Here is a 25,909-nt window from a genome sequence, read left to right as displayed (position 1 = left end):
AAGAGTGTTAGTTTACTCTTATTGTTTGATAATACTTAAGGCTAATTGAAACTTTTTTTTCTTAACTTTAAACAAGTCTTGAGTCAAGTCTTGAAAAGTTTGTTCTGAGTTTCCATGGACACAATATCAGATGGTTTTGAGGTTTTCTTCTCAGTTAAACACAACTACTTGTTGATGAAACATGGGCAGCTATGGCTAGAACATCACTGGGGTAATGAATTGGGCAGCTCCTTTCATTAGCCATGTTTACATGAGGAGTTTTTCGTCTTTCTGAATGACTTTTCCAAAAACAATAGTATACATGGAAAGGAATATTTCAATCTCTGGTCTACATGTGCTGCTATAATCAAACAGAATACTCAATGGGGCATGCACAGAAGAACGTAAACATCACGTGATTTATCAAAGACGGAGGACAACAGTTTTTTTTATCATGGTATTGCAATACTCTGTATTGCAAGTGTCCGTCCAGTCTTGAAATTATGTTCAGTTCTTTAAAGTTTGGACCAAAAAAAAACTTTCCTTCAGTGCTGACCGCTCGCCGCCATTTTTAGAATTGAGGAACGTTTCTAGTTGCGTCTTACGTCATATCTGAGCATGCACTGAAAAAATGCACCCTGACAACTTTCCGTCTGAGTGGATACATGAAACCTCAATCGGTTTGGGGAAAGGAATATTCCACCCCTGTGAAACCGATTAATTGTCCATTCAGATTGGCACTTTTCTTTCGGAATGAGGTGTATACAAAGGTCAAATTCTTTCCGTTTGAGCAAATAAACCAAATGCAAGCGGAATATTTGGGTCCATGTATACGTGGCTAGTGATGTGTCCTTAAAGAGGAGGTGTTATGCTTTCCTATTTTTTAAAAAAGGACTTAAAGAAATTCAGGATGCTCATACTAAACCCGCAATTTTCAATGTGAAGTGTTAAAATGTGTAAATTCGCTGAATTTGTCTGAAAACACCTCAAACTGGCCCATTCAGAAAATGGAATGAGATCTTAATGAGACTCGATGATGATGTCACCGCATGTAGATCTTCTGATTGGTTCATGACACCACAGAAGAGCTGGTCTCAAACACCGAGGTACATGCCTCCAGAGGGCTGACCAATCAGGGGAAAGGGGGTTTGTTGAGTGGGAAGCCTTAAAGAAACAGCAGCCTAAATGATAAATTTCAGAAAGAGGCTAAAATACAGGCTTTCTCAAACACCAGTGTAAGGAAAAGCTACAACAGGAGTACAACACACCTTATACCTCTGAAAGAAAAGCACAATTCCACCTTTTTAAGCTAGACCCCTGACACCAAGGGGAGACTTAACACTTAGTTTGTAAACCCCAGAAGACTCCATCATATTGAAAAGTTTAACATTTTCAACAATCTAATACATTTATTTCTCACAGTTAACAGAAAGGATTCTTTATCATTGTGAGATAAGGCTGTTTTCACCATATGTGTATATAACGCCATGATAAATGGTTGGATTGCTTTGCAAAACAATATAAGACAAGGTCACCATAATTTCTGACAGATGTAAAAGTACGATCCAGATCCTGATAATATTCTGGATACTAAGATCCAGAATATGAAATATGTACTGGATCATCCTACTTTTCAACACTGACAGGTAACAAATTATAGGACAAACCTGCAACTTACACCAAATTGTAGCAGACAGTCTGCTGAAAGGGAGTATAACATTAAAGTAAGACTAAAGTGTTGTGTGACAATCACAATATGCTTGGCTGGAGGCCTGCACTCTCTGAGTGCTTTTCTACTTCCTTAAAGATTTTCTAATATTTCTAAACGTTTTTGACAAATGATGCTGTAAAACTGTCATTGTGGCAGTGTACTTATTGTATATGCACTGCGCGCCTTGTTGGAGAGGTGTCTGAAAGATTTCCTCTCCCCAAGCCCTAAGCAGACTTGTACCCAGGGAGAGACTCCTCTATTCAGGCCGTCTGTGCAACAGCCTCCCCTGACAACCCAGGAGGTCAAACCACTGTCAGTCACAGTGATACGGAGAGAAAGACAGAGAGGGAGAGAACGACAGAGAGAAGGAGAAAGAGGGGGAGAAAGAGGGAAGGAAAGTGAATATACAGCGGGGAGATAAGTAGAGGAAGAGAGGGAGTGAAAAGAAAGGGCACACACAGAAGGGAAGTGGTAGGAGAAGAGATGAGAATCCAAATGAATCTTCTTCACCCAACGGACAGACTGTCAAGCTCTTTCTGTGTGTGTGTGTGTGTGTGTGTGTGTGTGTGTGTGTGTGTGTGTGTGTGTGTGTGTGTGTGTGTGTGTGTGTGTGTGTGTGTGTGTGTGTGTGTGTGTGTGTGTCTTACCTACTAATTGAAATGCGATGAGGTGTGAAACACCCCTTTAAAAGACCTATCACCATGTGTGAAGCCAAATGTGTGTTTGGGGGGTTATACGTGCACGTGTCTGTGTGTGTGCAATGCATATCAACTCCTTGTGACCACAGATTCAATGGAAGTGCGTGTAGCCGGGAGTGTTGGATTGAAATTTGTGGCTCCAGGAGGGAATGTACCTGTTTGCACGCAACAACGTTGGAGCAAAGAAACTCATGCATGAGGGCAGTGCGAGCGCCAAATGTGTTTCATACACTGGTGAATTTGCATGTTTGTCCACATGAATACCATGATAAAGCGTGAACGCTTGGTTCTCCTGTGGCTGACTGATTGTATGTGAGTGTGTGAGTGTGTGTGTGTGTGACTCTGAGTGTATAATTTCATTTTGCTGTCTCAGCTTCTTGTTAAGGAGCCATTTAGAGCTCAGGTTGAGTTTCTTCAGAGCCTCCTGACACTTTCTTTCCTCCTCACTGCCTCTCCGGCTTCCACCATCTTTCCTCAGTCTCTGTCTCATTATCTCTTCTCTTTCTCTCAGTCTGTCATCCTCTACTCTCTCCTTCCCTCCTCTCACAATGTGATTACTGCACTACACAGTACTGTAAATGATAATCAGCGTCTTGCTTTGTTGTTAATGAGCAAAATGTTTCAGCTGGACACAAACCCGTCCTTGAGAAGCTTGCTGATCTCCTGTCTGAATTATTCAGTTTGTTACAGCAGAACTTAGTGAGTGCAGGTTTTGATTCTGCAGCCTGTTTGACTTTTTATTCAGCACTCGGGATGTTTTGCCCAATTATTGAAACATTTTTTGCTGCTGAAAGTGATGATACTGGGTAGCAGAAAAGTCCTCCAGGAGCATGTACTCTGTGGGTGTATGTGTGTGTGTGTGTGTGAGCTATTTTAAAGCTAACATAAGGTGTTTTTTGACTGCAGGAACTTTCCCCAAGAACCTAAGATCTTTGGAAGGACTCAGGAACTAGAGTCTAAATTAAGGCCCCGTTTACGCCACAATGTTTCATCTGAGAATGCTAAAATACAACAGTACTGTTGTCCCGCTGTATGCGTGAAGCGGAGTGTGAAGTGTGATGTCATCGCTTCCACTGAAAATGCCAGCTTACTGTTTACACAGCCACGGTGTCGGGAGCGTTTTGGAAAAATCCCACTCTGGAGGCCGATTTCAAAAGTTTCCATTTTAGGTTGGCTGAAACGACATTCCGTGTAAACGGGAGGCTGAAACGCAACAAAACTTTAGCGTTTCACCCTAAAACCGTAGTCGTGTAAAGGGCCCCTAAGTTCCTTGAAAGTGCTTTCTACAGGTTAAGGAACTGAAGTGGTGGGGCCTTCAATGTGGATTGTTTTTAAATGATAAATATTTTTTGTTTCACCTGCAATCCACAATATCATCACACACCTTAGATAATTAATCCCTTAACTTTGTTGAGTATGGTATAGAAAATGTGTTTTAGCCTCAGGGGAAATACCTTTTACAAGTGACCCTCTAAACAACGACCATACAACCACTGTTGAAACAAGAAGTTGCCTTTTGTCCCAATTTAGTTTATTATTATTATTATTATTATTATTATTATTATTATTATTATTATTATTATTATTATTATTATTATCATTTTTATTATTATTATTTTTGTTGTTGTTATTATTATTGTTGTTATTTTTACAAAGTCAAAAATATTTAATCAGATGAGCATTTAATGATAATCAAAAGATTTTTTCCAACATATGTATCTGACGGTAGCCATTTAACAAAGCCACCCTTTAGACCTAAACACCGTTTAAAAGAGTGATCTATGCCACAGTTTTAAAAAAATCTGCCTTCTTATTTAAGTTGAGCATTTTTAAGGCAATTCAAATTTGCTTTGACACTGTTTACATCCTAGTGCTGATTCAATCAATCCATTTGGAATGCAATAAAACCTGATCAAAGACAGCCTAGCTCAAGGATCTCCTCCATGCTAACAGGCTAACTTCTATGGTGTATTATTTTTCTTATTGCCCTCTATTGGCCAGATGGTGTAGTGCAACATTTTTTTTATTTCTTCTCCATAAATCACTGGCCAGATTAGCATAATCTTCTCAGGACTTCAGGACGGAGTAGAAACACCCACAACAGTGGACAACAGGAACCTTTTAGTTCTTTGAGTGTATTTCGACTAGAAGGTCCAGGGACTAAAACAGTCAACAAGAGCTTAATGTTTCCTGTGTCCCACTGACTGTCTGTGTTTCCACCACAGGCCACAGACTTGGGTGGGTTATGTGTATCAGCCCAGTGATGTTTTGATAACAAAAATAAAGGTAATAGCAAAACACCACTGACCACTAGAGGGCAGTACCAGAGAGACGAAAGCTACACAGCAAAATCACATCATAGAAATGAGACAGACAAGCTGCAGTTTTTATGTGTAGCACCTCACCTTCCAAAGTCCCTCATCCAAAAAATTATGACCCTCAGGGAGAAATTCAATACCTCATAACTAAATTTAGACCCTGGTTTGAGATGCACATTCTGCAGAAAAGTACCTGTGGTTTGACACACAGCTGGTAAAAAGAAGTTCCTAGAACTATGTCTTTCAGACACCTCTAGTTGTCAAGACTTTAAAAAGCACCTTTAATGTATGCTGTAATATTACTGTGTTGGTCAAAACTTAAATTTAATCTGTGTGTTTGTCAGTATGAGTGATTTTATCATCACGTCCGCACTAACCTACTTTCTGTCTTTGCGCTGCAGGTGTTTACATGTTAATGTTTATAGATGAGTGTGTGTGTGTGTGTGTGTGTGTGTGTGTGTGTGTGTGTGTGTGTGTGTGTGTGTGTGTGTGTGTGTGTGTGTGTGTGTGTGTGTGTGTGTGTGTGTGTGTGTGTGTGTGTGTGTGGGAAGCCCTCTATATGTTCTCTATCAGATTGGTGAACCGTGATATTACACTCTAAGCCTATATACATATTCATCCATTTGCACTCTCATAAACACACACGCACACACACACACACACACACACACACACACACTCACACACACTCACACACACTCAAAGACATTTGCCCTTTGAGGTCCTATTAAAACATTGGTGTGATATTAGGAATAAATATCCTTTTTTTTAAACATTTATGTACAGAGAGTTTTTTTTCCTGGAGGTAAAAATGTCGCAATGCTGGAGGGTGTAGAATAAATAAAATACATTCTTGTTTTGAGGTGGCTGCTACAAATGAAATGTCAAACTGAATGAGCATGATACAAAGATACGTAAGCATTGGTTTTCTGTTCCTGCTGGACTCAGAGAGAGTTTTAGAGCAACAGAATTTAAGACAAATGATCCTTTGGGAAATTCCCCACATGTTGGGGATATAAAAAGACATCAACATTTGTTACTAAAGCTAAATACTCATACAAATATCGTGAAATCTTCCCAGTCCAAGAAAACAGACCAGGTAGATCACACAGGACAAGCCCTTTTCCCACTTCTTTACACCTCAGCATGTAACCAGATATGAATAAATACGAGCCGCATAACCTGAAAGCATCCAAAACCCATTTCACTGCAGGATGAGCTCTCAGTTTTTGACCACAGGGGATCTAACAGGTGTGAAGGCACATCTTCAGTCAGTAATAGTAAAATCAAAGATTGCTTTGGGGACAAGATACTGACTCTTAAAACTGAATGGAGGCGCATTTCCCCCAAAATGAAGCAGTGATTTATCTTGAACAGGCTCATCTTCAGTTTCGTGACTTTTTCCTCTCAGCTCAGATTATTTGTGATAACAGGTTCAGAGTGTGAGACGCTTTTATTAGTGGTTCTGTCTGTGTGTTTTTGAGTTTCACAGCCCTTCTTGTGCAGTATGAATGATTTAAAGTCAAAACTACACAGGGACTGTGAATAAACTATTTAAAGCCGTCCCCTTCTGAAGGCTAGAAGGTCAGCCGCCATGGGAAAGAGGAATTAGCATATTTGAATGCTTTGGAGCAATAAATAAAATATTCTCTGTATGTGACATTTCTCTTCATTTTCACACTCTTTGTCCTCCCTACATCTGTCTTAGGCATACAGATAAAGGTTTTTTTTTTTTTCATTTTGAAGTATGGTCATCGTCCCAGAGAGCAGTTTTAGGTAATGAAATGGACATCGTACCAGATTTCTTTGTAAAATCTGCTTGTGTCTCAAAATTCATCACTTACATTAATGGCATTTTTTAACCGTATTTTGAATTTAGTGTGGTTGGAATGATCACTGAATACAGCACATTCCAGTTTGAAAACCCCCACATTGAAATAGGACACTGGGACTCAATCAGCTTCAATTTGCGATGACAGACCGTCGCTTACCACCATCAACCTCGGGGCTGTTGTGAACTTATCGGGCCATCAGGTATCAGCCAACTGCATCGGCTCCCAGGGGTCTCTCTACCTTTGCAGTCAGAGCTGCCCAGCCTGAGCGCAAGTGGAGTTTTTTCTTCTTGCTCGTTTGTTAAAAGCTGCTCTGTTTAAGATGTCTGCAAACCTTCCTGTAAACTCTACTCAGCTCACGACTCACCTTATGTTATATGAATCTGCCTCTGCTTGAACGAGTTTTAACAGACTGTGGAATATGTGGAGGTAGTGTAGAAATATAAGCCATTCAGCCTAAATCTTTTTTTTTTTTTTTTTTTTTTTTTTAACCAGAACTGGAAACCTGTTTACTGTAGAAATAATCTTTTTAGGCTTGGTGTGGGGGATTTTTTTAGTGTTTCTGCAGCAGAATCTCAAAGAACATCAGTGTTTAACACTTTTCATAGGTTCAGCTTGGTTTGGGGCTCTATTTCAAAGTACTACTGTAACAGTATTTTTTCATCCTTTTGTCCCCTTTGATGAATTTGATAAAATAAATGGCAAAACTACGTTTCCGGCCTGCACAGTGGCGCAACAGTTAGCGCTGCAGCCTGCAAGAAGGTCATCGGTTCAATTCCCAGCTTGGCCGGTGGGCCTTTCTGTGTGGAGTTTGCATGTTCTCCCCGTGCATGTGTTGGTTTTCTCCGGGTACTCCGGCTTCCTCCCACAGTCCAAAAACATGCTCATCAAGTTAATTAACCACTCTAAATTGCTCATAGGTGTGAGTGTGTGCATGAAAGGTTGTCCGTCTGTCTGTGTCAGCCCTGTGATTGACTGGCGACCAGGCCAGGGTGTACCCCGCCTCTTGCCCAATGACAGCTGGGATAGGCTCCAGCCACCCGCAACACTGAAAAGAATAAGTGGTTCAGAAAATGAATGAAGGAATGAACTACATTTCCTGACAAACTGACTTGATCCTAAGCTGGAAATCAACCTGCCCAAAACTGGTTAAAAATAGGTGCTCAACACTCTGAGTCATGATCACATAATGACATACAAACATACGGCCAAGAGTCTATGGTCATGCTTGCTTTTCTTGATCTTGGAGCTAAATGCTTATCAGCTCACATGGACGGCAAAAAGCTGATAGCATGCAACTGTCACCAGAGTGCCTAAGTTCTTTACTTCACATTAAAGTTTACTGCCTACATTTATTCTTTATTTTTTTCTAAACAGAAAGTGAAGATGTGGTTCATCTGGGTTTTTTGAGGGGATTTTGCAGTCATTGATGATCTTCACCATTTTTTTTTTCACAACAGACCAGATAAGAATTTGGTAGCTATTTCCACCTTGATCTATACTTCGGCTCACTAGTAGATCGACATGTAAACATGATGTCTGTTCCAGGCTCACATTTAACCACTGGCTCCTAAATGAAACCCAGTCTTTACCCCCTAGATGTTAACAAGTGCTGGTTGTGAAGGAACAAGGAACAAAGTAACTTCTCTTGTCCTTCATGTGTTTTCTTTCTGGTTTAACCCACCTGTGATGCTCCATTTGTTGCAGTGGATCCATACTGGTTCAGACTAATGTAATGTGGAGAATCACACAGAAGTTAAATATTGCTATTATGGATTCCATAGATGTTTGTGCAAAACACAACCTCCCACCCACACACTCAGTGACAGTAGCTATTATAGCTAGGAAGCCTTTCTTTCAGGTCCAGTGAGTGTTAGAATTAGTATCATTAGCGGACCAAAGGCAATATAAGAAAATCAATTTCTTTAGTAGGAATAGGAGAAAATCAATCACCTTTTAATAGAAGGTCATTTGTCATTAGAGGTAAAGTACTGGCAGATGGTAGCCAATTACAGCCAATGGGATGTATGCTGCAAATGGCCAGTAGTGGTCCAAGTTACTGTGTGAAGACCATCTGGAGTAGTCCAATGAGAACATGTGCAGGTTAGTCACACAAGCTCAAGTTAATGTGGTATCATCTCATGAAGCCAGCTCAGGAGGGCCGGTTGGTACAATCAGGTGGATTTAAGAATCAGGAAAAGAGTCATGACTCTTTATCAGATAACATTCCTCGCTCTTCCTAGACTTAGTCCACTGTCCCAGCTCCTTTAAAAGGTGTAAAGCCCCAAATTAATCTTAATGTTAAAAGTTCACATTGAAAGAAATGTATCTGCAATGTCACTGTGAGCATGCTTAAATTACATTCCAGCACAGAGCCTCACAGAGTAAAATAAAAACACCATAATATGGGTTAATAATGCAATAAAGGCACCAGATGATTCATACATATAAACAGTGCCTGATTCCTCATGCTTCAATTAAAGAAAGCTGACTCTTTGCCAAGTTTCATTTGGGGAAACAAGGTTTTTTCAGCAGAAAAAATATCATGAATCAAGACAAATTATGCTTACCAGTGGCTGCAGTCTTCAATGTCTTTCTGTTCTCCTTTTCTTTTTCTTCTTTATTTTCTTTACACAATTTGATTCATTAAAACTGCACTCACACTCCAATGTGCATACACTTAATTGAATAGTGAGTTGTTTTAATCAAGTGTATGCATGTGGCAGCAGCTGTGTATGTTGTTTTATGATCCATGCCTTTAATTGTACATTTTTCATGCTATGTGTTTGAATCATTTTTAAATTAACGTACCAAAGTACGGTCCAAATTAAATATTGTCATTTATATAAAGGGTCCTTGTTAAAATGAGAGATTCCAGATTAAAATGCTACAGAAGAGGACTTATTTTGCACAAACACACTTTTACTGCATGTGTCTGTGCTTCCCAGAAACACATGTTTTTTTTCTGGGGCTTGTCACTTTTTTTGATTAACTTACATGTTTTTGTTTTGTATTGTTGTTGCATTGTATACTGCATAAATTACAACAGATTTCTGATTGGGCAATTGAAAATGTAAAGCTATTACTTCCACCAACTGAGGCAACATCTCATTATCTTTATAACGCTAATTAAATAGCACACTGTTAAAGATTAACCAGGTTGTATTTATTACACTGAATCTAAATTGATTATATTATGTGTTAACACACCTAATCTGAACATTTAACCACATGATACCCCATAGAAGGTGATATACACATTCACACACATGTAGTATATACTCTACATTTCTGCTTATACACAAAATGCATTGCAGTGTTACCAAGGTTAAAGACATTGCCCTGACATTAGCTTTCTTGTTCATGTGTGAGACCCCATATAGGCAATTAAATTCAGACACCGAAGCACACACACACACACTGTTGAAGCTTTGACCTCTACACATTCGCCATAGGGAACACAAAGAGAGAGGAAACAATGTAAATAATAATCACTCGCTTTATTTTATACTGGAGGCGAATCACCCTAATGAATGTTTCACAAACACTAATTAACCACTTATTAAGTAATGAAAGCACAGGGGCCAAAAACAACATTTATTAATTTAACAACAGATTATTTTTTCATGACTGTGCACCATGTGATTCTTCACATGAAGATCAATCGATACGCTGATGACTAATTAATACTATATCAAATGTGTTAACACTGCAGAGATCTTTGGGAGGACTGTGTGGCCTTTGAAGAAGAGCTTAATGCATATAAACAGAGTATTATTAAAAGGGTCACTGCACTTGTATTAAATGCTGTGGACTTGGCTTGAGGTGTGATCACATTTAATAGTTACAATATGTCCTCTGTGTCTCTGTAGAAGCTTTGTCATAATGGTGGTGGGTTAATGGTGGTTTGTTGTTTGTTTTGTTGTTTTGGCCACCTCGTTGGTCCAGTCTGAATTGATTCCTCCAAGCCTTAGAGGATTCCCTTGGAGGAGGCCAAGTGTTTCTTGTAACTCTACAGCATTTGAAATGTCTCACTTTGATAAGCTGGAAGAATCAAGAAACTCTCCACACATGTTGGCCATGCTCATGAGAAAAAATATCTATTGTGTAAAATAAATCCATGACTTCTTATCGCAGGATCATGAAAAAAAAAATGTGTATCATTCAGTTATGATTAAACACCTTCAAAAATTACAACCCTATCACCCTCAGCTGCTGTTTTGGTTTGGATCTTATGATTTTAATGTAGCTATGCTAACATGCTGCAAGTATCTCGAGGGCACACTCCATAAACTTACAATGGTATATGGACGACACTCAATTTTATGTATCAATAAAGCCAAGAAACTAATTAGTTATCTAAACCACAAGCATGCCATCAAGACATAAAACCCAATAAACATAAATTATTTGGGAATCTGTCCCAGGATCAGTCAGTGGAAATGGCATAAAATGCTTGCCATACCAAGATGAACCAAAGTGAACCAATTGGTGGAAATGGGGCTTGTGTGTCATGGTGTATGGGCAGTAACAGATAATGACGTAAACAAAGCTCTGTAGACCAAACCATAGGTCCGATTCTTGGCAATTCCACTGTCTTTGTTCTTCATCACCTTCATAGGCTCTCCGAGGACTAAACAGCCCATGCATTGGGACACACATGTATTACTGTTTCTGTTGGGCAAGACTTCCAGCTAGGTTGTGGTTAACAGTAAGCTAGTTTAAAAAGAGGTTGCTAGGCCCCACCCTGTTGGCTATGGCTGCCTTTTGCAGCAGCTCTTCTTGTAATTTTTTTGTCTCTTTTTCGTAATCTTTGTATTTGGAGTGGATAACTGCTTTGTATGGTTCATTCGTTGGTCATGGACACTAAACTTTTTGTGGCTTCAGTGATATTTTTCTACTTTTTCTCCTGTGTTTGTCTGGAGATCCTACATGTCACCATGGCTGCATTGTTTATATGTGAACTCAGCTGTTAGCAGCTTGTAGCATGTCAATGATAACTGGTGTAAGGCCTGATGTCTTCCCACAAGGTGACGAGAAGGAGGTGAGGACAACATGCTGGTTCTCAGGTGTGAGATAAGAAGTGACGTCATCAACCTGTCCTTCCATCCATCGTTATTGGGAACGTAAGATCTATCCCCAATAAGATGGATGAGCTAGCCATGCTAACCCAGCAACAGAGGGAATAGCAGAGGGCAGAGTAGCATCATGCTATTCACAGACATGGCTAACAGAGCTAACATCAGACACCAACACCACATTGGAAGAGCTTCACCTGCTGTGAGCAGACAGGATCTAGGAGACAGAGACTGAACAGATGGAGGTGGAGGCTGGCTGAACTGGAGAATGATGGACAAGCTGTCATCATCTATTTTCTTATGGACCTTTTTGCACTTTCTATACACTTTCTTACTTGTGTTTTTCGTAATTGCTGCTGTGACTTCAATTTTGTTGAACTTGTTACAATGATAATAAAGTACTATTCTATTCTATTCTATTCTATTCTATTCTATTCTATTCTATTCTAAATACCAGCTCATGTATAGAAAAAATGGAACCATGGTGCAGCATTTTTTAAACTAGTTTTTATTTAGGAAGTGAAACAAAATGCCCAGTGTTGTCTTTGTGCTTTACATCATTTGGAACCACCACAGGAGGCTCCAAAAAAAACCTCAGAGGAAGAACTCAAAACAAAGCAGGAAGCTCCAGAAAAGTTACCACCTTCATCATCATCTTCTTCATCATCATTACTATCACTCTATACAGGTCTATAGAAATAATCGTACTCCAAAGTCACATCAGTGCTTATGTACAAGGCCTCTTGCCACAAAATAGTCGAGTTTTTATTTGCACTTAGAAAAGGTGTGTTGAAGATGCTCTCACACAAACATGTTAAAAAATAACACAACATGTAGTAAAGGTGTTTATGTATACATGTCAAACATGTCTTGTGTTATTTCAGCATCTCTGTTGTTTTTACCTTTGAGTCATCAAAGTAGAAAAAAGAGAAAGAGGTTTTTATCTCTACATACAAGGCATTTTCTACCTGAAACTAAACTCTTTCATTGTGCTACTATCTTTGAACACAAAAAGTCATAAGATATAACTTGTAAGAGGAAGTGCTTTTAATATAAGAATAGGTAAACTAGCTTGTGGCTATAGTAGGCTACAGTAGTTCATAGTAGAATCTAAGTGTTTGTCGGTGCACTCTGGTGCTGAAATATTGACCAGATGTCTTCTCTTCCTCCTCGACCATTTTTTAATTGCAGTGGGGATCACAATAAAAACCTCAAAACAGCCAGAGATGATTGGAAGAAAAACAACCAGAAACTGTGCAGGGAGTGTGTTTCCTCCAGACTCCTCACATGGAGTTTGGTAATTAACGTCTGATGGAAAGCCATGGAGAAAACAAAAAACTTTCAGTGGGATTTATTGGCACCGTATCTGTGAAGAGTTGTATTTGACCTGTAATTCTTCTATGTGGTTTTTGTACTTTCGGCCATGTTTCAGCACCAGAGGCCTACAGTAGTACCTTCTACTTTCTACAATATTTTTAGAGTAATAATACGAGGCAGGCAGTGCATAAACCATGTACAAAAAGACCCACCCCATCCCAACCCAGAGCCCCTTACTTAGGAGAGTTGTGCCCTCTGTGTGAACCCTTGGATGCCGCGACATCTCCGAATGCTTAAACATTGTCAACAAGCTAATGAGCCTGACACAGAATTACCACTGCGAGGCAAATGTTTTGGGTTATATTAAATTCTAAATCATCAGAAGTTGGGAAATTGCAAAAATGACTCGATGACTTAGTTGTTTGCTAATTTTCAAGTCATCAGCCTCAAAGCATCACAACAGTTGCACAATCCCTCCACATCTGAGCTCTCAACCCAACCCTCCATATTAAACACTAACTTGGTTGGCTAACTCCCTGAAATTTCATTTCTCATAACTACATAGAATATTACTTGAAAAAAATCAAGATGTTACAAGCGGTTATGACTCACGTCTCTTCAAAAATATCATGCATTATTGCTCTATTGGATATTAATGAAATATTGCCCAAGACAGAAATTTGCTTATTATGCCTGTTTATCTAAGAGGTTTGGCAAAAGATCCCAAAGTTCATAAATTGGCATAGATTCCATTATTAGGCTATTGTTATTTTTATTTTTTGCATGCAGTTTCATGATTAAAGTGGCGGACAAAAGTAAAAAGGTTTTCGGTAATTAGAAAGTGTCAAATGCTTTGGCATATTTGTAACAAAGGCAAAATGTAACAAAGTAAGGTGCAAAAATAATAAGTCTACAAAAATTGAAGAATAAATAAATAAATAAATACATAAATAAAGTAGGCAATAAATAGACACGTAAAAAAGATATAAACCTGAAAAGGTAAGACCAATTGGCAACAAAAACAACATAAAAGAAGAGGTAAAAGGTTTGACCTTTTGGAGGAAATCAGGACATTTTGAATGTCTGAATCCTCTTTAAACACAGACATGAAAAAAATTGATAATAAATAACGTCGTTGTAGGATAACACTTTGTTAAGGAATACCCTGGTGGCTCAGTGGGAAATTTAACTACTAATCCACTCTCTTTTTCCACTGTTTGCTGTCAAGTAAATGTCAGAAAAACAAACAACAGTAACTTTATGTTTAAGACAGTGGTATAAAGAAATATCACAGAAAAAAAAGAACTTTTCCTGTTTACAAAGATGTACGATGATGGTTTCAATGTGAATCTAACAGAATCCATAGTTGACTCAGAAAACAAGAGACAAATCATCTCAGTGGTATGAAGTAAAACCTTTGACTAGTATTTTGTTTACTTGCAGGGAACAAATGCTGAGCCATTTCTTTGTCTTGTTGCTTTATCTTCTCTTAGTTCAGTCCAAGGTTAGTTTCAAAAGCAGGACACTAGAGGTACCCTTAGATTGTTTGTTTTTTTAAAAAAGCCATACGAAAGTTCATTGAATCTCTTTGCAAGAAAACTAAAGACGTGATTCATGCTTCAAAGTCCTGTGATATTCCTGTCTCAGGAAGACAAAGATGGGAGAGCAGTTGTGCTTCAGAGTGTTTTTGTCATATAACAAGGATAGATACGGACGTAAATAGATCTAGGTATGATCAAAAGTGATGAGCTAGATGTGCTGTGCTTTATTTATCTTCAGAGATGCTCAAAGAGCCTTAAAATGGGACCTATCTCATTGACGCAGGTGGTTATCTAAATCAAGCATCAAGAACTTTGTTCTCTACTTCCAGACAAGGGAAGGAGAGACAAAGGAGGGAAAGGAGGGTCTTGATAGAAACAGACATGTCCTTAAACTACTTCTCAAGCTATTTTTGTCGTATGCTCCATGATGCTTGCAGAGAAAGCACTCCTCCTTTCTCTAGTGCTTGGCATTCTGGCCTTTTTGAAGGGAACGTAGGAACAGAAGGGAGAGGCCAGAAAAATCTGACTTTGATAACCTAAAAAAGTTCAGTCCACTTATCTAGCTTCATCATTCCCCTAGCGAGCTAATCGGGGAGAACGCCCCTTTAAAACATGCTGACTCGTAGTGCTTGTTCAGGTAACTCTTGAGTGCAAACGTCTTGTCGCAGCGTTTACACTTGTAGTGCTTGAAGGCCGAGTGCGTCTGCATGTGAGCCCGCAGGTTTGACCGGTCAGCAAACGCTTTTCCACAGTGTGCACACCCGAACGGCTTCTCCCCCGTGTGTGAGCGCATGTGGCCCTGCAGCAGCCACGGCCGGCTGAACGCTTTACCACACACGTCGCACTTGTGCTTGAGGTCATGGGTGAGCAGGTGCATGGCCATCGCCGGCATGGAGACATAGACTTTCCCACATGTTGGGCACTTCTTGGCCATCTTGCTGTCGATGCTCCTGTGTGTCTGCTTGTGCCGGCTCAGGTTGGAGGACGTGGCGTAGGTTTTTCCACACTCGCTGCAGGAGTGCCTTTGAGCAGCTCCTCGGGGGGTTGCAGCGGCTTTTCTTCTTGATCGTCCGTCCATGATGAAAAATGCGTCCACAGTGTATCCCTCGCTCACGGCTGCGTCCCCATTGATGTATCCACCAGCTGATGATGACACCTCAGACCGTGGGCTGTCTGGTTGGTCAGAGTCACCGTGGATGTCCCCGTGGATACCAGAGTAGGTGTCATCGATGCGCCCATAGATGATTGACGGGTGGTCAGGGGAGGGAACTTTAGAGATGACAGAAGAGTCACTTCCCACCACATCGTCGTAAGGAGATGGACTCAGATAATCGCTGACATAGCCTGAGGAGAGAGGGAGATGATGAGGTCACTCATTTGGTCAACGACAGGAGGATTGATTGGAAATGAGAAGATTATCAGTTCTACTTTACAGAGTGCAGATGGGAGTGGAGCCACAGGGGGTAAATGCATGCCTGAACAGGACTAATGCTTTTCTTTGACTGAGGTATAAAAATGAACAGATTCAGCCTTTGATAAGAACAGATTTTCATAGCTTGAAAATCATTTTAACACTTTATAATTACAGATTGTGCAGGAGATTGTGTAAAATATGCCAAATATTGAAACTGATAAAGAGTTTTGATAGTATTTTGAATTTGATACCAGTAAAATATTTTTAAAAAGTTGGGGAAAGAAAAATAGAACACTGAAAAAGTTGTACAAGACAAATAAATTAATTAATAAATAATAAAATCTTCCCACTTATGAGGTTAGTCTGCAACAAAATAGCAACATGACAGGGTATAAAAAAGCATCCTTGTAAGAAAATGGTTCGGCAGATTAAGAGTTATCCTCCTTGGAGTTAATTGCAGAGATGTTTGGACGTTTGGATTTTGTGATATTGTGCAAAGAATCAGAGAATGTAAAATCGGCACAAAAAAGGTCAAAGGCAAAAAAAGAACGAAAGAAAGAAAGAAAAACTGGATGGCTATGATAGTAAGGCCCATAGTCAGCACTTCGTTAAAACCAGACATGGCTCTGTAGTGGATCTCACTGCATGGACTTAAAATCAGTTTTTGGGCAACAGGTTGTAGTTATTAGCTGAATTATATTTGACCAGTGGTTCCTAACCTTTTCTAACTCGGGGCCCACTTTTAAGTCCCCAAAATTATTGCAGCCCACATCTGACCCCATATACTCACGGCCATGTGGTGCATTCTAAGAGGACTTAGTCACATGTGTAATACTTGAACGAAATTTTATTTTTATAAAATTACATCCCCCACAAAAAACTCGCATTTTTTATTGGAGATGATTCAGTGGCCCATTTAGAAAACCTTGAAAAATGTGGACCGTTTTCTCTCAGATTTTTGGTGCATTTTTCAGGCCAAAGAACGCACTGAAATGGAAATAAAGCAAATTACTGCCCTCATCCAAAACATTGCGTTGGAGTCTTCATAATGCTTATAATAATTAAATCACGCTGCATGTCACTTAAAGTTTTTTTCTGAGGGGTGATTATGTAGATTCTACGGTGCATCTACAGCAAATCTTCCAGCTGTTTATTTGTATAATGGCAGTTTCACAAAAGTATTTAAACACTTACATGCAGAGTAAGTTATGATATAAGGACTGAACTTCAGCGATGAGTCATAGTTAGAGAAACTTGTTTAGAAATCATTACAGGGAGCTGATTGGTTTCTGTTAACTTGTGCGCTGCTCGTTACTGAGTGAGTTATATGAGCTATTATCATCTTGAGGACCACAGGAGCGCTGAAGTATCCACAATTTCCACAACAGTTAAGAGGATATCATAATTGTAAAAACACAGGCCGTAAATCATACTCATATACTGACGTTCATTCATTATTCAGAGAGCTGCTTCACGTGTTGTCTCCTGATAATGTTACTGATTACAGCCTGGCGTCTCTGGTTTCTAAATATCAATTGGACCGCCCAGGATCACATTAACAACATCTGCATTATCTTTAAAGATGAAGTTGTTGTTTTTTCACATCGTATTTATTCAAGACAAAGGCAGACGGGCGAGGCTTGTCTGAGGTTTGTCTAAAAGAAAACTATTTTCAGATTTGGTTTAAAGCGGAGGAGAAGAGTTTAGGTATTTATAGTGGCAGTAAAGTGCTTTTATGTCTTTTCCAGCCAGGAGGAAACACTTTCCCCTCAGCAGGAAATCTTTATTTTTCATATGAGGGTTCAGCGAGCACACTGCCTCTTCAACAAATGCACCTTCCCTGACAGGTCTACAGCATCCACAGTCACACCTCTGAGCTGTCAAAAACATCTACTGCTGAACACACAGCATCTCTATTACAGCAGCTGGGGTACTTTTGCTTTGCTCAAGGGCAAACTGACACCGACAGCATTCAGATGCGCACTTCTTCTCGTCTTTCAGTCTTCCTCAGGTATATCTGGCTCAAACATTCCAGCACAACCTGCGCATTTCTGCAAAGCAACCAATAACTGATGAATAATTTGTTTCTGTGTTACGAAGTCAGATGCTTCATTATTTCTATTATTGGCTTTTACGCTCAACAGGCCGAGCTCCAGCAGACACAAGGAAAAGTCTGGGAGCTAATACCCCACAGCCGTGACTCCTGTGGATCCATACCGATCAATAGCTCTCCATTTCAATTAGCACTCTGTGAGCATTCAGACACAGGCAGCGGAGGAGATACTATTGCTGGTAATATAATTTCATGATGCAGTTCTGAGAAAGCTCAGAAGTTGGTCGATAATATGATGAGAAGAAGAGATGGAGAGGGATATAAAGGGAGGGAGGAAAAAGAAGAGAAGAGGAGTGAGTGGATGGACAGTGAAAGAGAAAGAAAGCAAAGAAAGAAGGAAGCAATGAGGCTGGGAAAACTGGTTTAAGCAGGGTTAAAGTTGTGGTAAGACCATCATGGTGATTGAGGTTGGGTGGTTTGGCAGAGCTGTTAACAGCTCTCATGCTGCTTTAACATTTTGAATTAATTTAAGACAGAGAAATTAGAGGGAAGGAAAAGAGAGAAAGTCAGAAAGAGGGAGAGAGAGGGAAAAAATCATGAATCATAAATATTCAATCATTGCACTCAGAAACAAAGTCCTGTTTTTTTGTGTGTGCCCACATCTGTGTGTGTATGTGTGTGTGTGTCTTGTTTTATAGAGCATGATTAAAGTATTGAAACATGACCAAGTGTTCATTTTTAAACATTATTGAGTTGACTGAGAACAGCTGGGTTTTTTGAGCATTTTGTAGCAAAATGTCACATCACATATGCTGAAAGAACCACAGACTGGAGCTTACAGCCTTACTGAAGAGGTCACGTCTCGCTCAAGGGTGCTTCCATCTTTACCATCAAAGTTTAGAGTTAGCTTTATATCATTTTTAATTATTTCATTGCAGTCAAATATAAAATGTTGTAGTACTTAAGCACTTATTTTAAAGGTCCCATATTATGCAAAAATCACTTTAAGTCTTTTAGTGAAATTTGTGGGTCTTTGGCTTTCCTCCCAGCCCACAAAATGTGATATTTAATGACAAAACCTGTACTTAGTAGTACTTGTGAATGTAAAATCCTGACCTAAAACAAGCTGTTTGGATTTTGGGGAATTTGCCGACATCCGCAATTCCCTTTTTTGACCAATCAGGAGCAAGCTACACTCAGTAAAACTGTGCATGTGTGTGCTAGTCACTTCATGGACGACTGCTTTTCCAACTTTGGACAGTACAACAGAGGGCTAGCGAATAGACTGGTCCTGAATCCAGGCGCATTACCAACCATCCGCCAACAAACTTCAGATCCTGGAAATGTGAGTATTTCAAATGCTGAGTGCTGTGAAGCAGATGTAAGAGCTTTTCCTCAGTGTCCCCCCTGTCTCTGTGTTAGCTTAAGGATGCCAACTTTAGCTGCGGTTAGCCTGTTGTATTAGCCTGTAATGTTACGGTAAACGAGCTTCACTGTTTTCTAAACATTATGCACCTGGAGCTCGTGGTGCCGCTCTCAGTGACGCGGAAGAGCGGGGCGGTATCAGCGGTGGCTCATTTACATATGAAGGTCACGCCCACTAAATTAGACCGTTCTGAACAGAGGGGCTATGAGAGCCTGGAAACAATGCTGCTGTGCTTGATTTATTGGCTTTTTGGACCAAAACATGTTGCTACCATTTCATGATGACATCAATGATTCATATCAAACTGCAGAAAAGGAGCATAATATGGGACCTTTAATATTGCTTAGTTTGGTAGGAGATTATGCATTCAACATTGACTTTTCTCGGTATTAGGTTTGAAATCCTTATTTTTAACTTAACCATTAACTAACACCAAGGAGAAGTAAGATATAATGAAGTTAGCACCACTATAGCCAAAAGATGTCTCAATGTGTCGCGTGCATTAAATCATATATAGGACTATGGCTCTGTCCTGGGAGCTCCCTGCCCTTCCATGTGCCTATGCAGAATTCAATAACCTGAGATAGATCACCCCCAAATGTATGTACATACATGAAAAGTCAAGGCAGGCAGAGCAACAGCAAAGACTCCAACAGTAGAGAGTTATCATCAGTGACAATACATATGACGATGATGAAATCAGACACAGCTTAAAGAGAGGTACTGAGGTGGTGGGTTACAAAGTGCTTTGGTGGCAGAAGGAGCAGCAAGAGTAGGAAGTATAAAGTACTTAAATTAGAATAAATGGTTTGCTATTGAACAAATGGATGTGTGGTAGTAAACATGTGAGCTGGCAGCTGATAGGGGCTGGTGTTGAGAGCAGCTGATGTTTTGTTGGTCAAGCTCGACTTGGTAGTCAGTCACTTTGTTTTGAAACCTTTCTGCTACCCAGGTACATCATGCCAAATTAGTTAAGATTGTATCACAGCTTTTATTCATGTTTTAAAGAAATATATGTAAGTTGGCAATGAACAATATTGATTGTAGTAGTTAAAGGTAAGAATTGGTCCACTACCTGCATGTGGACTTTTATACTTGTAGACTTTTTGATATACATATATTTAGATATTCTTTTCAATTCAACAAATCTTATTCTTATCTGAGTAATTTATAACCAACAGTTGTGACAACTTAATGTTTAAGACCTGTATGTTTAATAGATGGAATGACAGACTCTGGTTTGATGTTGACTCTTGATGAATATTATTCAACTAATTCTTTTTAATACTCAGTGTGTACCACATCACTTATTTCTGTTTATACGCCTGTGAAAGCACAAGGGATCAGATTGAGTTTGCCCCATGTGACAAACAAGTATGAACTCACAAATTAAAAGACACTCTATCCCTGGTTTCAGGATGTGAGATTCTAAAAAGCACCCATCACTGTGCTTTGCTACTTTTTCTCATAAGCTTTTCTGTCACCCCTGCCAATTAATACCTGACCGCCCCTCGAGTATTTGCTCTACAAAAAGAAATGTACCTGCTGTGTGTCTCAACATGTGCGCACCGTCTCTGTTTGTTTGTCTTCGTCTCTCTCAAACTGTCTCCGCCTCTGTCTGGCTGTGTCAACTCTGTATTCATTTCAAAGCACTTTAGCAGCATTAGAGCTGATAGCTCTTCTAAATGCTTATTAAAGATTAAAATACTCTGCCAAACCGAAGCCGTCCTCCTTTTATGTGTGTCTTTGAAATACAGAGAATGTGAGAGGGAGAAAGAAAGATGGAGAGAGGCAGTGAGAGCCAAGAGGAGGAGGAGAGAGAGAGAAAAGCTGCAAGCTACAATTTAATTTTTGATCCAAACCAGCAGTAACTGACGCACACTTGTGTGCTTTAGACACTTGTAGGTCACTGACTGCTCCCCCTGTCTGTGTGTATGTGTGAGTCTGTGTGTCTGTGTGTGTAATGCAGTGCACTCAGCTGTGCAAGCTGCCTGGGAAATGTGCCGAGTTGACAGAAACACAGCAGAGTGCGTACGTTCATGTGCATTTTTGTGTGTATATCGGTGAGTGTGTGTGTGCAACAACCTGCAGCTGCTTCAGTCAAACTCTTGTTATATTTATAACAAGGGATAGAAGTCTCAGTCTTTACATGCCTGCCGCACTGCTGCTGCTGCATCTGCTGCTGCATGTGTCTCTGACATCAGAACACCTGGGATCTCTTCATCGCACATTTGACCTTGTGACAATGTGAAAACCACCAGGCTGCACTAACACGGTGCTCACCTCGTGCTCTGCTGTGGCAGCTGCAATTTTCCCTCTAGTCCTTTAAAGCAGCTTTGATTAAAATTCCACCACTAGGAGGCGGAAAAAGATGAAAACAGAGGTCTTGAAACATGACCTTACAATTTACCTTTTTGCTTTTAGCATGAACAGGAAATGAATAACTATCAGTCCAAATAAAAACCCATCATATTTAAATGTTTGGCTACATCATCAACTGGATGGAAATTTGCACCACCTTAGTTGCTAGATGTTAAGTTTTTGTTTGATGGTTGGTTCTTTTAATGGAGTTCAATTTTGTCTTTTCAATGTCCAGTTCAATTATTCCGAGCTTGTTTTCTGGCTTTTGCTGCTCAAAAGTCTGTTGATGCAGCAGAGCAGTAAGACTGACCTGGCAAACCAAACAGTTGACTAAAAGGGGCTTAAATGCTTTGAATGCTACATGAGACAGACTCAAAACAGAGATTAGTTCCTCAAAAGCACTTTAAAGCAGAAGAAGCCAAAGATCTACTCATGGGTGCTAACGTGTAGTTTTTCACGTTTTTTTTCCAATATAAACATAAAAAAAGTAATTTTTGTTTTTTTCTTTTCTTTTTTTATTGTATTATAACTCAAAAAGCAGATCACTTTGTTAAAGTCCCAAGGCCATGCACCTCTTGATAAAGTGTTTTTTCATCAGTTTTTACTCCAGGCACCACAATGTTACTAAAACACACTCATAGAGAGCAGATATTAGACATTCAGCTACTATACAGAGATTTTTAGCCAATATTTCTATCAATAGATAGAGAAAAACCCCTGAATGTTTGACCTGCTCACTGACTCTGCTATTGTATTTTGCCTGTGAAATCAGGATTAAACACTGCGTGGGAACCATTTAGCATCAGTGTAGCTGTGTAATATTGTTTAAATCTTGAAGGGAGACTCAGAGATGCTGGAAACGACCTGGTTTGAATAATTTACTGGGCAACAGAACAGCAGAGAATAACAACGGAGAATCCCACTGCATATGATGTAATGCAAGCAGTGGTTTCCTGCAAAACTCGTTGTTGCTCATCAGCTTTGTTTTCTTAATTCTTTTTCATCTTCTAAGAAAAAAGTTAACGTTTTCCCTCCACTCTTAATTATTTGCTTACTATACTAGGATGTAAATGTCTTAATGCTTCGATGCACTCACATTATTATACATATAGGTGTTAAATGCAGTTAGAAATATCAAATAAGTAGTTTCTTCAGTTTTATTGTAAAGTTTTACATCCGCACAGGGTTTTTTGAGATTATGTAATTCTTACAAAACAGACTGATCTAGCCCTGACCTTTGACCTGGAGGGTGATGAGTCAGGTCATCATGTATCACACATTTTTCACATTATATCGCCCCAAACGTGTCTTTTTATAGCCTGGGGTTCTCAGTGGCTTTCGTTAATCCAGCCCAGATCTCCCTAATCTGCTTCTCCACATAACACGGTTTCACGGACATAATCTTGAACAGAAAGGGATGTTTCAATGTTTATGTTTTTTGGGTTGTGACCGCTGTTCGACCCTATAATTCCCCTTTACCTTATCCCTCTGAAACAGCCGCGAGTAACGCATCAGATGAGTGGATAAAGAAATACATTGGATGATGTATGGCAGATAGTGACATTGAGGTGACGAACCTTTGTCATGATGATGAAACCGCAGACTGAGCTCTTCTCTTCTGCTGTGACCGTACGAGCTCTCCAGCTCTGCGGCCGAAAAATCGTCCAGTTTCACTTTCTTCACTAAGAACGAGCGAGGCATGATGGGACAGTGGTTGCTCCTTCACTTGAAAAAAAAAAAAGCCAAACACTTTCCCTCTTTCAGTCAACTTGAAGGTAAAACTTTTAATTGTCTGATTTAATGTACTCCTTGGTTTCAGCTACTAGTAGTGAGTTTGCTCCTTCCAATAAAACTGCCTCGAAAGTGGAGAGCAGACATGGCTTAAGCACTTCTCATGTGCTTCTAGTGTTCATTTTTGCTCAGGTTTGAGATATTTAAATAGTTGAGTAAAAGTCGCCACTGGAAGACCTGCGGAGCTCTGAGACGTTGAAAAAGGAAGAATTGTAGAAATCTATTCCTGTCTTGGTTTCTGTTCCGAAAACAAAGGAGGTGAGATGCTGTAAATGAAGTTAAAGTCTCCTTTTTGTGTCCTGTTGTGTTTTATCCCGCTGTTTCCAAGCAGGAAGTCGACCGTTTGTTTAGTCTTCCAAACCGCTGGCTTTCAGCACGCGGACAGTTCCGAGAACAGCTTTCCTCGCGCCCCAGACAGCCTCTTGATTTCAGCACCGGACAGCTCCGCGCGAGCCTTCAGTTATTTCCCCTTCATCCGCGTGCCACAGCTCACTGCCACAGTCCGTTCAGCGCCAACGGCTAAAGAGACAAAACAGAAGTTTCCTTCGCTTCGAAAAATCCCGAACAGGTGAGTCAAAATAGTCTGAATATTTGACCGTTGAAAACAAGACAAGTGTAAAAACAGGTGTAACGGTCGTCAAACGGTCAGGGAGCAACTGAAGGTTAAAGGGGTTCAAAAAGGAAAACAGAGTAGTCTAGAAAACGTCTCCGTAGCAGGACTTCAAAATTAAGTGCAGCCTAAATCGTCAGCACAGTTCTTCAGAGATATTGCTAAAGAATACTCGTCTGAAAACCAGCAATTGGAAGACATGAAGAGCTCGTCTCTCCGTCGCTCACTCTCTTTTTTACACTCTCGCCTCCTTTCCTCGGCGAGTGCGGAGCTGCGGCGCTTTCTGATGCACGAGATCAGCTGTTGCCGCTTTATAGGCAGAGGGAGAGGGAGAGGGAGGGGGGAGAGATGGAAGAGCTTAATTTTATTCAACAGAAGAAGAAAAAAAAGAGCATCTTGTCTTGTGGGACCAGTAGCAGTGCGCGAGGATGGCCGGGCAGGGATTTAATTAGTCAGTTTTCAGTGCACGCTCACACTGATTTTTACAGCAAAGGAATATGGGATTACAATCACACTATCGAAGTAACAATAACTGTATATTTTCTACCTTTAATTTCATTTTTTTTCTCGCTATATTTCAAAATTTAAGCATCCAGTCAATGCATGCAACCTCTGAAAGTGGCGTCTAAGAAAAAAGGGTTGTGGGGATTTTTTGACAGAAGCTATCGTAATACAAGTGTGCTTTTTGTGTTTATGTTCAACACCACTTTTTTGTAGACCGATACCAGTATGAGTACTCCCTCTTGAGTACTCACCAATACCGAGTACCGATACCACTAGTTTTTTTTATATATAAAATTTCAATTAACAGTGACAGATCATTTCAAATAAAAACAGCACAGTCACTCTGCCTTTAAGTTAAAAAAAAATTCTTTGAGTTTGACTTGTTTTTAATAAAAAAAATTTTTAAAAAATGAAAAAAGTATAAAAGAGATAAAAACAACAACTAAAACTGTCAGAGTTGCAGTATTAAAATAAATAAATAAATAAATAAATAAATAAATAAATAAATAAAAGTGAAAAATAAAACAGTTAAACTGTTAATTCTTCCTGGTTTATTCATGTTGTCTGAACAGGATCTGGCGCACATTTGCCATGGTGTCAAACCGCAGCATGTAGCGCCAACTACTGGCAAGGAGGGCTATCAACGCTATCTTGAATATTTTGAAACAAGGTTGGTATCGGTAGTTACAAACTTAATTTATGCTGATATGTTAAACTGTGACCAGGGTTGTCGAGATGAAATGATGGGAGTATTTCTCATCTCTGTGTCTGACAGCAGCAAATGCTCCAAGATGGAGAGTCTACCTCAGATTACTAAATTATAGCTTCAGTACGTGCAATCTTGCACAATAATGCATTCATAGAGGGTACAATCAGTAAACAATAACATTTATTCATAGAAGAAGAAATGCCACCCACCTAGTAATTCAAGGCTGTATTGTGACTGAGAACCATGTTATCAACTGCTGAAACCCAACTTCTTGTGGCAGTGAACACAGGTCAATGCCTTTACACTGCAGTCGACCAATTGAGTTCCCTTTATGCAAATCAGCATCCCTCCTGGGCCAATCATGACTTCTGTGCGTAAATCCAGACTCAGCATTAGCCAATGAGTTAAGTTATTGTAACTGAGGTGAAGGTGTTTTTACTGAATGGTCTCTTACAGAAGCATGATGTTAGAGCTTTACGGGGCCTGCATCACTTAATATTTGTGTTTGACTGTGTGGCAGAGGACAGATGTGGTGCAGAGTCAAAATGCACTATTTTGTTGTTGAGA

General features: G+C 39.8%; 1 protein-coding gene across 1 annotated transcript; it reads right to left on the bottom strand.

Annotated features, from left to right (window-relative positions):
* Positions 1–12,140: 12,140 nt before the first annotated feature.
* LOC141802940 (transcriptional repressor scratch 1-like) lies at positions 12,141–24,397 on the bottom strand. Its single transcript, XM_074686764.1, has 2 exons — positions 23,306–24,397; positions 12,141–15,818 (listed from the first exon to the last, which is right to left on the bottom strand). Exons 1-2 carry the CDS (start codon positions 23,427–23,429, stop codon positions 15,043–15,045), a joined length of 900 nt encoding a protein of 299 aa, XP_074542865.1. The 5' UTR covers positions 23,430–24,397; the 3' UTR covers positions 12,141–15,042.
* Between the last annotated feature and the right edge of the window lie 1,512 nt (positions 24,398–25,909).

The sequence above is a fragment of the Halichoeres trimaculatus genome, unplaced genomic scaffold, assembly GCF_033239565.1.
Source record: "Halichoeres trimaculatus isolate MK-OKI-2021-1 unplaced genomic scaffold, fHalTri1.1 fHalTri1_scaffold_14, whole genome shotgun sequence".
NCBI classification, from domain to species: domain Eukaryota; kingdom Metazoa; phylum Chordata; class Actinopteri; order Labriformes; family Labridae; genus Halichoeres; species Halichoeres trimaculatus.
The sequence above is the reverse complement of the archived record's forward strand: the minus strand, read 5'-3'. Positions and strand labels throughout refer to the sequence as shown.